The sequence below is a fragment of the Agelaius phoeniceus genome, chromosome 5 (genome assembly GCF_051311805.1).
Source record: "Agelaius phoeniceus isolate bAgePho1 chromosome 5, bAgePho1.hap1, whole genome shotgun sequence".
Classification (NCBI taxonomy): domain Eukaryota; kingdom Metazoa; phylum Chordata; class Aves; order Passeriformes; family Icteridae; genus Agelaius; species Agelaius phoeniceus.
In genome coordinates this window covers 7535351-7550809 of record NC_135269.1, presented here as the reverse complement: position 1 = coordinate 7550809, position 15459 = coordinate 7535351, and the positions used below count along the sequence as shown (strand labels likewise).

The 15459-nt window shown below is 42.7% G+C and overlaps 1 protein-coding gene across 1 annotated transcript in view; it reads right to left on the bottom strand.

Moving 5' to 3' along the window:
- LOC143694004 (uncharacterized) overlaps positions 1-15459 on the bottom strand; it is a 190175-nt gene that overhangs the window by 106565 nt on the left and 68151 nt on the right. The window contains exon 3 of the mRNA XM_077177961.1: positions 2036-2183. Coding sequence (XP_077034076.1) covers positions 2036-2183 — 148 coding nt within the window. The remainder of the gene's footprint in view (positions 1-2035; positions 2184-15459) is intronic.

Below are 15459 nucleotides of genomic sequence, written 5' to 3'. Positions count from 1 at the left end.
GGGATATGCAATAATGTCAGGTAAGTCAAGCAGCAAAAGATTTCTGTGTTGAAAACATTATCCTTCCAATATCCGCCTGCCAGGGAAAGAGCTTCCTGGAGAATGCTAATGAGACTTTCCTCATTAAAGCTACAGAAGAAACAGGAGTGCAAGGGCAGGTGTCTACAACAATGTCACTTTTAAGAGACTGCCATATATGAAACCCTTAGTGCTCAAACTGTTTATGTTAGCACACCAGCAACAGGGAACACAACAGAGATACACAGTCTCAAAGTCAGGATCTGTAGTCCGACTTTCTCACCTGCTGCCAGTCTTGAAAGGGAAATGATTCAGCTGAATTAAACAAGCAGTAAATTCAAACTACAGGGATATATTATTTTTCAGTGTGCAGCCTGAGCATAGGAAAAATCAGTATCTTGTTAAGGGACAGCAGCAGGAATAGGCAAGAATTATTCTATCCATAGCCTACAAAAATAGAAAAATATAGGGTTGGATGGAATTGTTTGCTGGAAAGACCACACAGACCTTAGTGCAGCAGGCAGGTCGCTTGGCTCTGCACATTCTGACAAGGACAGGGTATTCCAAAAGGATCTGATGCTGGTCAACTTCACTCTCTTACCAATCAATCAATATTGTAAAAAATGTCAGGGTAGACTTGGCATTAATTACACCATGGGCCTCCTTCAGTGCAGTAATTCCTACTTTTGTTTTCTGTGGCCAAAAGAAATTACAAAGAAATAGACGAGTTCACTTTATCTAAAGCAAAATGCCTCATCCTCTAAGCTGGCTATGGTGCCTGCCACAACCCTGCCAGTGCATCATTTACACGTCACAAAAACATGTAAAAACACGCATGTTTATTTTGCCACCTGCTCTCCCCCTGCCACCAGAAATAATTAGCAAGAACCTCAATTGTAAGATTTTGTTTTACTATACAAACATTGCAAATAGTGCTCTGGTTCATAACATATAAATACATTTCCTTTTTTTATCTTACGATCTTTTTTCCCATGCATGCATTATTATTTGCAAAACCCATTTAATAATTATAAGACAGTCCAAGTTGTGTGTCAGATCCTGGGATATTGCCACTCAAACAGTGGTTTGCTACACTCAGTCTTTGGTCTTGTGGCTAACAATTCACCCAAGCTGTGAGAATACCTCACCACAACCCACACACTGCTGCTCTTCAAAGGAAGACAAGGATACATAATTAAGAGATGATGAGCTCAAATATAAGACATGAGATGTGGGAGCAGATTTTTAACCACACCGGTGAGTGGTTTTACTACTGAAGTTTCATCAGCTGTCTTTACTTATGGTATCAGTGGAACTCACACGTTCTCAAACTGTATTTGCAGCAGCAAAGGGAAAAAAAGGAATGCTAAAACTGTACCACTGCATAAAAATAGCTTTAACATCAACTGGTCAAAACTGAAATTGTAAATCAGCATTATTAACAAATTGCCCTTGTAACAAGTGGGGCCTATGTCTCAAAAAAAAACCCAAAAAACCAAAAAACCAAACAAGCATCCAGTTTTGCTAAAAATACTGTTAAAATTTCATCCCTCAAGAATTGTAACCTGAAAATATTCTCAGTCTCATTTCAAGACTTTATGATGCTGTAATTGTGGCCATAATATAAAGAACTATAGGCAGAAGTATCTGTGTGTACATGTGCCAGCTCAGGAACTAAAGGCACAATGCAGAGTGGAAATGAAAATTCAGACGTGGGTACAGATCCACTCCAGCACATACAGGATCAGTCCCTCGCTGGCTATTGAGAATAAACAAAACATCAAACTACTTTTCTTATTACTCTGCAGAGCCTAAACTAGTTCTTGTTGCTCTTGTCATGACTGATTAGGGAAAGAACTGCTAAGTCTGGAGCAAAACAAGATGTGAATAAAGCTACCAAACTCAAGTGAGGGCCACTGACCAGCTTGCAGAAACAGACATAAGAAACAGCAGGATTACACGCTCGCTTGTTTTCTGATTAATAACAACAACAACAAAAAGAATAATTCAGTTTTACCTAAAAGAAGTCTTCGTTTTGCGCCGATGCAGGACCGCATCTGTACAAGCCAGGGACCCTTTGCAGGGCCAGAGCCTCCCAGCAGCAGCCACACCCTCCTCTTCCTCATTTTTTTCCACTGACCATTAAATACTTTCCAAGTCAGGCACTGAAAAAAAATAGCCCAAAACAAAACCCACATTTTTAATGGACATCAGATACCATATTGCTGATTTAATTAGGCAGATTAGAAACAAATAAATATATTTGCACACACACCCATATTTGTATTTTCTGTTTCATTTCAAACAAATTTGGTAGGCCTGATTTGAATCTATTCAAACCACAGAAAAAAAATAATAATGAAAACGTGTTCTATGCTGACAGCAGAACTAAGCCCTCTGGCTATCTCTTTTTAGAGTTTTATATGACATGTTGTCCATTGGTTCTGGAAAAATTCACAGAACAGGAGCTTTTCAGAGAATCTTCAGATGAACCTGAATGTTTTGTAGCAGTAAGAGATGCCAGCACACTACAAGCTGAGAGAGACATCCCAAAACTTGTCTCTTCGGGTATTCTATGGATTTGACACTCAGGCAGATCTACGACTTCATATTAAAAAAAAAAAAAAAAAGAGAAAAAAAAAAAAGGAATACTTTCCTTGCTTATGTATCATTCAAACAATCCCAGGTAATAATGATGCTGTATAGCAAGTATCAGACAATGTGTCCTTTCTCTTACAATATTTCATACAATTTATTTTATCCATAATTTGGCAGTACACAGAACTATCTGGAAACTGATTGCTGCTATAAACTGTTTTGCACATTGTGTCATCTGCTGGCTTTAATTCATTATTTAAACAACACTGTAATTATACTACATTTCGTATTCTAGTTAACAGGGAAATAGTCAATATGAATTCAAAGTGAGAAAGCAAACTTCTCCCGTATCTCAAAAAAAAACCTACTTATTTTCAAATAACCAGCTCCAGCATTCAACAACAAAGCAGAAATACAACATTTAGGGTTCAGCAACTTGAGCTCAATTTTTTTTTTGCAAATAACTGCACCAAGATACTTTTGGGTTTTTTTTTGTTTGTTTTTGATCATTAGGACTGTGAAATTAGTATTAAAATAAGCTGCTTTTCTATTTAAATTTAGAACTAAATTTTTACCCTAAATCCACTGATTCATGCTATTATGCTTGCTGAAAGAACAAATTAGTATCAAAATAAGAGGGTATGTTGAGATGTGTGTTAGGGGATGACAACATACCTTACAGGCAGTGTATTAAATAATGCCAAATCCAAAATTATTTTGTAGGGCCAGCATCTTCTACATACTTATTCGTGTACAATTTGTAAAGCTTTCTGAATAGAAAAACATAGAAAAACACTGCTATAAGCAAGTGATGCACTTCACTACTAGTCAAAGTGTTTGCAGTTCCATACAGTACTACAACCTAACAGGTTTCCAATATACAATTCTGAATTCTCAAAGCCTGCATAATGCTATATTTGCACATACAGTAAAAGAGGTACAACTGACTTGCAAAGTACATCAATACTGAAGTCTTTCAAACATGGTTATTCCCAAAGAAATCTTTGTTCTCTAAACTGCAGAATATTAGCTAAGATTGCCATTTATACCAGAGTGCTCCACTACACCACTGACTTTTAAATCCAAATACACAATAAGGGAAAATGCTAGCACATTTGTATTTTACTGGTCCACAAAACAAAGGTTCATCGTCCCAAGCCCTCCCTCCCATCCACGTATTCCATATCAGAAAAGCACACTCACTCCAGACTGTCTGCATTCCTATTTACGGAGATGCTCTGCAATAAAGGGAGCGAACAGAAATCCAAGGGTTAACAGAAGAAACAAAACCAAACCCTAAACCAAACCAACAAACCCCACCACTAAAATGCCCAGCCACGCTGCAGTTCTTGCAAGAAAAGGAAAATGTTCAGCAGCCTAACAAAAAGCAAACGGAGAATTTAGTGTCGCTATTGCCTGGATACCAGTTTGGGATTTAGGCAGCCTTGGATTACAAGGACTATTCCCTTGAAAATCCAGCCCACAGTTCCTGCACTGTTTTCTACAAATACCACATCCAAACTGTGACTAAACACCTCATTATGCTTCTCTGGCACTGTTAGGAGCACACATATTGTACGATTTTCTGGGGCACATAAAAGCAGAGGGAAAAAAAGCGGCTGCTTTTTACCAATTGGTAATGAAATGATGAATAAGATCCCTGCAAAAGCTTGCATGATCAGTAAATCTTCTTCCCCCCAGCCCCTTTTGACCTGTGTAAGCAACAGGTGACAAAATACAGCCCCAATCTTCAGCTTTACAAATAAGAAAATGTATGTAGACTATGAGACATCTGCACTACAATATAGCCTTTTAAAATAAATTTAATTTGAATTAAGAAACTTAGCCAGGCCTCTACATTGGCTTCAGAAAGTAAATGCTTTTCTTAATATTTATTTGTAGAGGTTTCATTTAAAGAAAATACTGTCCTCACAGTTACAAAAAATAACTAGTGACTTGAAGTAACAATCTGGTATTGAGAGATCTTAAAAGAGAAAACCCAAACTGCATTTTCAAAGGAACTGCGTGCCCCAAATATTTCACGACAATCTCTTTTTTCTATAACTTGCTAATTGATCTTAAATATGTAGATGAATTATGAGTCAATAACATCCAATTTTCTTAGCTCTTACTCCAGACAAATATGATATTCTGATTAATGAACATCTGAAATGTTTAATTTGCTGTTTATGGCATTTAAAGAGTTAATCTAATTTATGGCAAGTAAGGATTCCACATTAAAGACTCCTTCTACTTTCTCTTTAAAGCTTCACCACTTCAAAAGCCTTCTCCCCATCCCTTATTATTTAGCAATAGTCTCCCTTTGTGCACTGGCCATACTATGGCAGTTTAGGAGCTGTAGCAGTTACATGGCTCCTTTGCCAGTCCCCATATTGCTCATTAAATAATTTTACTCCCATATATACACACACAGCTGGTAAAGGGGTGGCTTTGCTGCATTCAGCTACATCGACACTTTCAGAGCGAGCCTCGAAATAAAAAATCAGAGCGTTACAAAAATGCTCAGCTCTCATCACTGTGCACTTCCCAAATCTCCCGATTGCTCACGCTACGCTGGCAAAGCTGTGATGGAGCAGTACACCTGTGTCTCTTCTAGAGAAAACCCACAGTAGGCTAAAAACGTTTCAGTTGTGTTAATACCCACTTCTCAGTTTGCAATTAAATAGAACCTTTCTTTAAAGAAAGGATTCCCTAAAATATTTTACACGCTTACAAACAGTTGTCTATTTCAGAAAGCTTTGCAAATTCTTTCCTTTGCAAACATTCAGCTGTGCAGCACCAGCGAAGAGCTCCGGGTACAGCAGATGGTTAAAATTCTGCATCATTTTTAAGAGCCTAAGAGAAAGCACTGCCTTTTTTCGGGGGAGGGCGGGGGTGGAGGAGAGGAGAGAAAAAAGCTGAGAACAGCAATTTGCAGCCTTTTTTTTTTTTTTTTTTTCCTTGACAGCAGCAAGCTCCGCCTCAGTCTGGCCCTTCCTCCAACCTCTGCTAACCTAAAAACCAGCGCCAGCCTGGCAGCGGGCCAGGGATTCAAAAGTAAACATTATCCTCCTGCCATTTTTCAGTGCTGTTTATCATATCCTGATCCCCTTTTTTTTTTTTACCCCCCTCCTCCCGCCGCCCCCCCCTCGCCATTGCTGAAATCCCCGTCTCTGCTCGCGGTTTGTCCAGCCCTGGGAGTCCCGCTCCGATGCGTCGCGGCGAACCTGCACTGCAGGGCGCGGTGCGAGCGCGGCTGCGGCCGTACCCGGCCAGGCGCACCTTCCCTCCCGCAGCATAGGATGGGATGGGATGGGATGGGATGAGGTGGGGTGGGGTGGAATGGGCTGGGACCCACCCGCTCCCCGCACAATGCACTCGCCTCTCTCTCTCAGCGCTGCAGCTGCCGGCACAAACGCGGCTTTTGCCTCCGCGGCTTTCCCGTTTTCTTATTTAATTGTGAGGGGAGTGCTTAAAGACCAGAGCCATCCGGGAGCGGCCGTGAGAGCGCCGTACGGCGCTGCACCTGACTCTTTGTTATCCCTCATCGCTCATCCCCGGTCCCTTCCGCTCCGCGCTTCCTCCTCCCACCTTGCGCTGCTCCTCGTTTATCAAGGCTCCGTAAAAAAACCAACCCGACTAACTGAAGTAGCTGCGCGTTAGGGGTTTTTACCTAGTCGTGCACTGCATGGTGTGGATAGCGGGCATACCGGCAGGAGGAGGAAAGGAGATTAAAAAAAAAAAAAAAAAAAGGAAAAAAAAAGAGGGGTTGGGGGGGGGGGGGGGTGGGTGGAGTAAAAATAAATAAAAAATAAATACATAAGGAGAGCGGGATGGTACCGCTGGAGCTCCCGAGCCGCCCCTCCGGCTGGGGAGGAGGGGAGCGGGGCCGGGCGAACACGGCCATGTTGTGCGCGGGGTCAGCGCGGGGCACTGCGCTGTGCGGCGGAGCGCTGCATCTGCGGGCGACTCCTGTTATTTCCCTGTTAAATCCTCCGCCCCCACCCCCCTGCACATTCCTGCCCGGCAGAGCTGGATCTGGGGGTTATTTGTATTATTTCCCATTAAATCCACCCCCCCTCCTCCGCCTCCTGCCAGGGAACGCCGGCTCAGAGGCTTCGCCCGCACCCCCTGCTTTCCCCTCTCCGGGCAAGCGCAGGGACACGGCGGCTCAGCAACAAGGTCATGTGCCATCGGCCCGACGAACAAAAGCCCTTCCCTCGTTATTTATTTATGGATTTGGGGCGTGTTCCCGGTGAGGAGGAACCTTTGTGCGCGCAGGTTTCACACCCACAGGGGCGCAGCGGCCGCGGCTCGTCCAGAGGCGCCGCGGGACAGCCCGCGGGCTCATTAATAATTGCTCGCCATCTCCATATTGAAATTGCGGAGCAGCGCATGATTAATTAAGGAGGGAAAAAAGAAAGGGGCGAGTGCGGGAGGCCCGCGCGGACCCGGCCGCGTTAACCCCTTCGCGCCCGCCGCCCGGGAGCTCGCCGGGAATATTAATTAATTCTGCTGTTTGCGTGTCGTTAGGCGACCACGTGAGGCCTCTGGCACAGGCTCTCCAGAGCCGAGGACTAATGAACAGAATTTCCTGCAATCCGCTCATCATCAGCTTTTCATTTGGGAAAAAAACCCTACCAAAAAAAAATTGTAAATCTCATGCAATGAGGCTGAAAGAGTATTTACAAGGCTATTTATATAAAGAGATATTACAATTAAAATCCTACGAAATGTGTAATTTAAACTCATCCGAGTGCTCCAAATAACGAAAACATTTCCCACTGCAGTACTGTGATTAACTCGCACGCGGAATCGCTGCTCCTCAGACAGAAATGGGAGTAATAAGTACGCTCTATACAGTAATCAAAATACAGAACAACCATTTTTCAGAGCGCTCCAACTTCACACGGTTCTGTCTCCCCCGAGGACTCGGTCACTCGGCTCCCCCTGTCACAGGGCCGGGGTTTGTCTCGGGATTGCCTGAGCGCTCCCGGAGGCGCTCGCCGGGAAGTGAAGCCGCGAAGCGCTCGCACGGCACCGCCGCTCGGCGGGGCCGCGCCCGGGGCCGAGGAGGCCCTGGCTCGGGGCACGCGCGCGGCGGGGCCGAGCGGGGCGCGGGCGCGCTCACGCACGCACGCGGGGCCCGGGGGCGCGCACAAAGACACGCACGCGCGCGGCGGGAACGCGCGGGCCGGACCGCGCTCTGGCGACGCTGCCCCCGCACCCCGGAAACCTCCACGGTCCCAATGCCACCTTCCCTTCCCTTCCCTTCCCTTCCCTTCCCTTCCCTTCCCTTCCCTTCCCTTCCCTTCCCTTCCCTTCCCTTCCCTTCCCTTCCCTTCCCCTGTTCCTTTTGTAATCCTTCCCTTGTTTTACATCCAGTTGCTCCAGAATTCCACCTGTGACTCTCTGGCCATTTATTATCATTTAATCTTTAATTCCCTTGGTTATTTCTTAGCATCACTTACAGTCCTCTGCAGACAGGCCCTTTATTTGGCTGGGGGGTGTGTGGAATAGATGGACTGTGCACTAAACTAAAGCACCTTCTTTTGTGAGGCCAGGCACACATTCATTTGACTTATTAACCCCCTCCAACCCCTTTTTTTTGCAGAGTATGAATTCTGGCTGTCACCTGCTGGGTAGCTCCAGCAAGCAGAATTTATCCAGGCACAAATCAGGCCAGGTATGCTCCATCTCCTCAGCATGCTCGGTCTGCAGTGTGGTACCAAATTCATCCTGAGCAGCTGTAATCAATCCCACTGGCACTGTTCAGCACATCCATCCACATTCTGCCAACTGACACAAATTCCTTTAGAGAGCCCCACTTTTTAGGACCTGCTAGATAATAATAACAACTCGTATTAGCAATTTTCCCCGCTTGCATATTAACAGATGTGTGTTTGTCAGAGTCCTCCCATTTCCTCTAAAGCATTTGGGCATTTGGTGACTTGAAGAGAACTGAAACACCAGCGGGGTGATCAGGGATGATAAAGTTTTGTGGTTTTCTTCCTACTGCTGACATTCTATAAAAGTTTTTACTGGCTGTAATCTGTTTGTCCTTGTAATAGGTGAGTTGCCACACTGGGCAACTCAGTGAAGTCATGCTGTGACTACCACTGGCAGGAACATTTTCATCCCTTCACAGATCAAAATAAAGCATACTCTGCTGTGCAATATGAAGAACTTGTTACACCTGAAGGTTTTGCATTTCAGTTGAGTCCAACAAAGAAGCAAAGTGCAGACCAAGCAAACCACAGCCCATAAGGACTTAGAAAAGCAGGCCCAGTTCTTTAGATACGTGTTTGGCTTTGGAGGCTAGAGAATTCTTTGGAGGATATAATCCTTTAACTACAAAAATACTAATAAATACGTCAAAGTGAGTAAAATGCTTTCTTTTCTTACAAAGTTTGCTCAGTGTTGTCAGAAGAGCAATAATTTGCACAAGCAAAAGTTGCACATACCAAAATGTTCTTTAAGTCCTTTACTGCTTTTCTTTGGTTTAAAGTAGCAAGGCATTGTCAGAGCTAATACAATACGCAAACTCAAGGATAGAACACAGCAGTAGGACTTTAATTTCTCTATATAAATAATTTTTAGAACATGTAAAAACAAGCTTTTAAAATAATTAAAGGTATACTGAGGGTATTCAAGATGCAAAAAGTAAGTCACAATTTTAGTATATTTTTTCTCATTTTTTATCTACATGTTCAATTACAAACTTCCCAGTATTATGAAGCTTATGGGAATTGGCTAGTGATTCCAAACTCCACATGCTGGTTTAAAATTCTCTCTCTACGGTTTGTAGCTGAAAGGGGTATGAAGAAGCAGCATGGTTGTAGATTATTAAATTCTAATGGAAAAAACACCTCCTTAAAATTCTTCACTGCTTTACTAAATGATCCAAAAGATGAGAGGTGGGGCTGGCGTAACTGCCAGGTGGAACAATTGCCAGATACCTCCTATTAGAAGACTGCATTTTCAGTTGGTTAAAGGGTTTGCCAAACTCCAACTGTTTGGCTGAAAACAGCCCTCCCCAGGTGTGTGCCTCGGGGATGACTTGTTTGAAAATCTTCAACCAAACATCCCAGGCCTTTCTGAGAAGGAGCCTATCGAAGACTGTTTGGTCATGCTGCCTAATTAGGGAAAGCTCTTTGAGAAGCTCCTGTTTGCTCCTGTTTGGAGCAGGGGTTAGGATGGGAGTGGCCTGGTAAGGAGGTGGAATTTGATGCTTCACTCTGGCCAGGCTGCCAAGGTGAGAAAGCCTCAGCTTGTGTTCACTGGCCAGGAGCTTCCTGAGGTTTGAAAGAGAAAATCACAAAGCCCTCACTTTCATAGACTATGCTGCTGGTGAGATGGAGACAAACCTTCTGCCTGACACCAGAGCTCTGTCATTCCAAAGGATGGTGGAACTGTCTGCCTGAGCACCACGGAACCACCATCCTCTGCTCTTAATGTCTCTCCTGTGGCATTCAGACAGGCCAGGGCAAGCTGCTCGATTTCAGAATGGAAGAACTGAAACTATTAAACCAGAATACAAGGAACAGAAGGGAGAAGGGCATCAGTAAAGTGATGGAGACTGGCAGAGCAAGGGAGGCAGGCTGGGTGCAGAAGGTGGGAATAGACTCTGTTTTAACTTTTAGAAGTTAAAACAATTTGCAGAAAGAAACTGGGCATCTTGGCTGGGGAAGCAAATGGGGGCAGGTAGAGAATAGACAGTGCTGACGAGGCAGGGCATTGTCAGGGGAAAAGAGGGAATCACCAACTGTGTTGCTTATGGAGATGCTTGAAATAGAGAATTATCTTCTTATTGCCATCAGATGGCTCAAGTAGCACTGTGGGATGGTTCAGAATATTCCACTCCTCCTGATGACTCATTTGGATCTTAGTAGACTGCTACAGGATAAAATCTCTGCTCATGCCATTTACTATTAACCCCCTCACCTAACTTGCAAAAAACTACTTGCTCAAGCATGTGCACTGACACACAGACACATGCATACACATGTCAGAGCTATATGGAAACAATAGTTAATCTTGTTCAAAGAGGATTAAAGTGTATAGAATCCAGTAGAGAAAAACAGGAATAAAATCTGCTGTGCAGCAAGCAGCATTTCCTGTATACTGCCCTTGTATGTACGGTACAATTCTCACTTGCAGGCCTTCCATCTTTTCTGCTGGGGCCCAGCTTCAGGAACTGGGTGAAATAAAACAATGCCATTATTGGTGGCTACCCTATTTTGTATTCTCCTCACTAACAAGGTGCAGTTCTGTGTCTTATTTGCTGGATGCTTCTCAAGCTACCCATCAGAGCCTGAATTACAAGGTTTTCCTGTTGCACTGTTTACCACTGTGGTCCTTGGACGCTTCTCAGAGATCCTGTAATTCACATTCACAGAAATCCCATGAGCTAAAGGAGAGACACTACCCACATTTTAAGGGTAAGACTTTGGCACAAGCATCCTCTCCATCCTGGGAGCCCAAACTCCTGGTAAAGCACCACACATCTTGGCACTGTGTGCTGAAAGCACCTTTCCCCTGGACCCTCCTGGCAGGGGCAAACCCTTGCCAGAGCTCACAACCAAGGAGTATATTAGGAACCAACATTAACTGACTTATAATTTGAGTGTGTTAAAAACAAGAAGTAAAATACCTGCCCTCGTGGACTTCTGCCAAATACATGCCCTTTGTTCTATACAAAGCACAGTTCTGAAGCAAGCACTACCAGGCACTAGGAGGTTAGGGAACATTTCCCAGTACCCCAGCTTAATAAAACTGGTTTTCTCAGTATTACAGTGCTGGAACACAATATAAAATAAAATCAGTTTTAAAAACTATTTTCTATCTTTCTAAGTAAGTATTAGGATTGGGGAAGGTTTGTCCTGGGGGTGGCTTTATGATGCTTGTATCCCCCCCATTCATCTGCTTAGCCCAGAAATAAATTTTGCACCTTTAAGACTGGTTCTGAGAGCAAAGAGGGGAGAGAAGAAGTGCAGAGTTTGTTAACAGGAACTGCACTCACTCCTTCCTGCTCCTGGACTGTGCTGTGTTGTCTGCAGCATGGACAGACAGCAGGACAGAGCTCTCCTTTGCCTTTAGTTAGTTTTTAGCTAGCTGAGGCAGAGAAGTTCCCTGGACTGTGGTTTTTGTTTCTCATGGACCTGTTTAACCCTGCTCTGGACAGAACACCCAGCAGAGCACCGGCAGCTCCAGCTGTGGGCACTGGGCCGGGCCTGGGCCGAGGAACCCCTTTAGAGGTATTCTCCCAAATTTGCCCTAAACCAGGACAGACTCAAATTCTGTACAGTTGGCAATTCCAGTAATGCTTTGGGGAGTGTCATGGGCTGGTCTGTGTCCAAGCAGACACAGTGGGCACTAGCTGAGATTCACAGCTCCTGTAACTGGTGACAGCTCAGGATCCACTTGGGCTCCCTTGGGTGTGCTGAACTGAGGGCAAGGACTACCAAGGACTACCAAGTGACCATCAAAACCACCTGCCAGGCCAAAGTCAGGTTTGCTTCTCCTCTGGCACAAAAGGAAGGCAGGGAAGCTACAAGGAATGCACATTCCTTTCACACTGCCTGAGGCAGGAGGATCCAGGTCAGGGCAGCAGGGAAGGCCACAGTGCACTTACTGGCCGTCTGAGTTTGTGGTTATTTTGGATTATTGTTCCAGTAACATTTTTTTCAGTTTCTTCTGAATTTTCATCCTTCCTGAGTATTTTCAGTGTTTTGAATGCGCCTAGAGCTGAAAGCTGTAACTCAAAGAAACCTGTAATAACATGAATGCTTATGCTAACTTTTACAGGATCCTTCAGACACCCCTGGAAGCAAACTTCTGAATGGGATAAATCCAGGAATCACAGGCAATATGCCTTCTGCAGTTAAATGGGAGAGTATTTAGAAAGAAAATAGTTTTTCTAGATGAATGAGTTTGGCAAGAACTCATTGCTAAGAGATGGAACCATAAATTCCTTTTTGCACAGCACCAGGAGACCTTGAGCCCCAAAAGGCAGCTCAGTTTTTGGCAGAATAAACTTCTACATTGCAGCATAATGATGCCAACAGCAAGGACCTTGCACTAGGGTGGTCAGTGGCACCTTCCAGGAGGACACATGGTATGTTTTGGTGAAGAGCAAACAGTTGCCTGAATATATGCTAGACACAAATTACTGAAACTCTGATGATATGGGCAAAATGTTGCTATTTCAAACACTAAGAACAGCATCTTCTCAGTGGAATGGTGCTGGCCTTTTGGGGTGAAATATTCTTGGCACACTGTTATAACCTGAAACCAGCCTCACTCAGGGCAAGCTTGACCAAGGCTAACAAAATTATTCCAGGAGAAAAACAGCTAAAGTAGTCCAAACAAAATCTGTAAAGGACCGAGTATCATTTTGAAGGCATTCTTCTGATATGGAGAAAGGAAAATTCAAGTTCCTCCCTACAAAGTTTTTTTTTTTTCATTCTTGCATCAGCTCAGCACTTCTATTTCACCAGAAATATACTTAGAAAAATCTGCTAAAATCACATTCTGGAATCCTAAATTACCTATGTGGAAGAAATGTCTTAAATCATCTGGAACTGCTGGCTAAAGTGTGAGCATTTTCAATGAAAAAAACCCAACAAAAACAAACAGAAGAACCTGAATGGGAAAGCAGCTCTTTCATTTTCCTACAGAATGCTGGATTACTTCTGATAAAACTTGTAATTTATAAAAATTTGTTTCTTTGGAGAAGGTTCAACTTACCCCCTGTACTCTCAAAATTTAAAAAATTAATGAACCTGGTAAATGATTTATTGATGAAAAAGTAGGGAAACTAGGAGTTAAACTTCCTATGTTCACAATGGACACTGTTAATTTTGAAAGGTGAAAAGGCAAGTGGGAAAAAAAGGAGCTTAAGAGATGAGAAAGTACAGAAGGTTCCTTCTTAATGTCATTTCCAACACTCAGATACAGGTAATCCTCTGTATAAAAGTCACGTTCTTCTTATCTAAACCTTGTAACTGCAATATTGATATCTTCTAGAACAACACATACACTCTTAGAAAGTAAGGGGTATTGGCTGATACCCAAGCAGAAAAATAATGGAAGAAGTGGGATAAACCCCCAGACATTCATCTTACAATAGATTAAAAAAGTCAAAATCAACCACCCCTAAATTTAACCAACCTATCCAAGTGCTATTTCCTAGCTTTGGTTTCTTTTTGTCACAATATTGTTACTGAAACGTGGATTTTGGTTTTGAATTTACTTGTAGCACAGGACTGTATGACAAGCAATGTTTCTGCATTTTGTCGTATGTCATTAGTTTCCTCCCCATAAATCATTCAGGCTGTCACTCAAAGATACCTTCCATGTGTTTTTTTTTTAGTCTCAATAGATTAAATTTTGAATTATTTAAAAATAAAGAGTGAAAAATGAGATGGTGTAGTGAAATCTGGGTTTATTCAATTGCACTTTTAAGGGTATCCTGATATTTGAAGAAGTGGCCAAGCACATTCTGCCTGCTTGTTTTGATACAGATACATCTGTCAGGAATTCGTGCACAAGCTTGTATGGGACTCCCAGGATTGTGTGTGTTGTAAAGGAAATCTGTATTGGTCTGCTCCCAATCTAAATACACCTGTGACTAAAGCTCTCACATGCAGATAGAGATCTAGCAAATCAAAGTATGTTTGATTTCCAGGAGCTGTAACTTATTGAATTTACATACAAAATCTAACAGGTGATGAAAAAAAAAAAAAAAGTACATCAAAGAGTACTTGAACTCTAGTGTAGTACACTCCTACCATTAGATCTTATTTTATTGAATGATTCATGCCTTATTGGCTTTTCTGGATTTGCTATTTTAAGATGCATTATCTTTAATCCAAAAACTGCCATCCTACCTAAACCTATTTAGAATTTTCTATGATTAAATTTCATTGAATGAAGATTAGTGAGAATTCTGACTCTTTCACAGCAGAGTCTGAGGGAACACACCAACTACAGATTGGCATAACCCAAAAATGCCTTGCCCACCTTTACATTTTATAATATCAAGATGTGAAGCTATAAAACTGGAAGGATTTTTTTCTTAACTGAGAATAACCAGTGGGAGACACACTGATTTGCAGTTTTCATACATTCATGTGTTATTTGTGCCACGTGCAGAACACAGGACATGTCACCTCTGTAGAGATGGGACCCAGATCTCAGGGTGGGAGGGAGCTCAAACCAGGACATGCTTGAACCACACACCAGCTCCTCTGGAACTTGACTGTTTTGCAGGAAATTCTCTGATTTGGAGCCACCACAGATGGCACAAAATCTGTCTGAACATGCAATTAGCAGAAAATGAACAGAAAAGTGCCATTATTTGGGAAAGACCAGGGCAGTAACTGAAAATAGTCCATTAAAGCTTTTATATCCCATGCTTTCTTTACTTCAGATAAAATCCCACTCCCCATTTAAAAACTCCTAGAAATAATTCCCTTGGTCATTTAAGGAAGCTGGAGCATAATGTGTAGTTTGAAGTTACCTAAATTCCTGAACTTTGAGGTGGCAGCAGTGGAGAGGGACTCTGACTTTGGGCCTGACCATGTGGAGTGCTTAGACAAAACAAGGACTTTGATTCCAATGCCTTTTGAGCAACAGCTGTTTTTACAGAATAAGTAAAAATCTTACATATTTGTAATGTACAATCTCAAATTTTAGTTGAAGAAATAGCATTTCAAGAGTTATTCCTCTGCAGAGCAGTTAACAAGTATTAATTAAAAAAACCCACCCTAACTTCATCACCTTATTGATTAACATAAAGGAAACATTGTCATTTAAAAAATGCATATAATAGTTTAATCT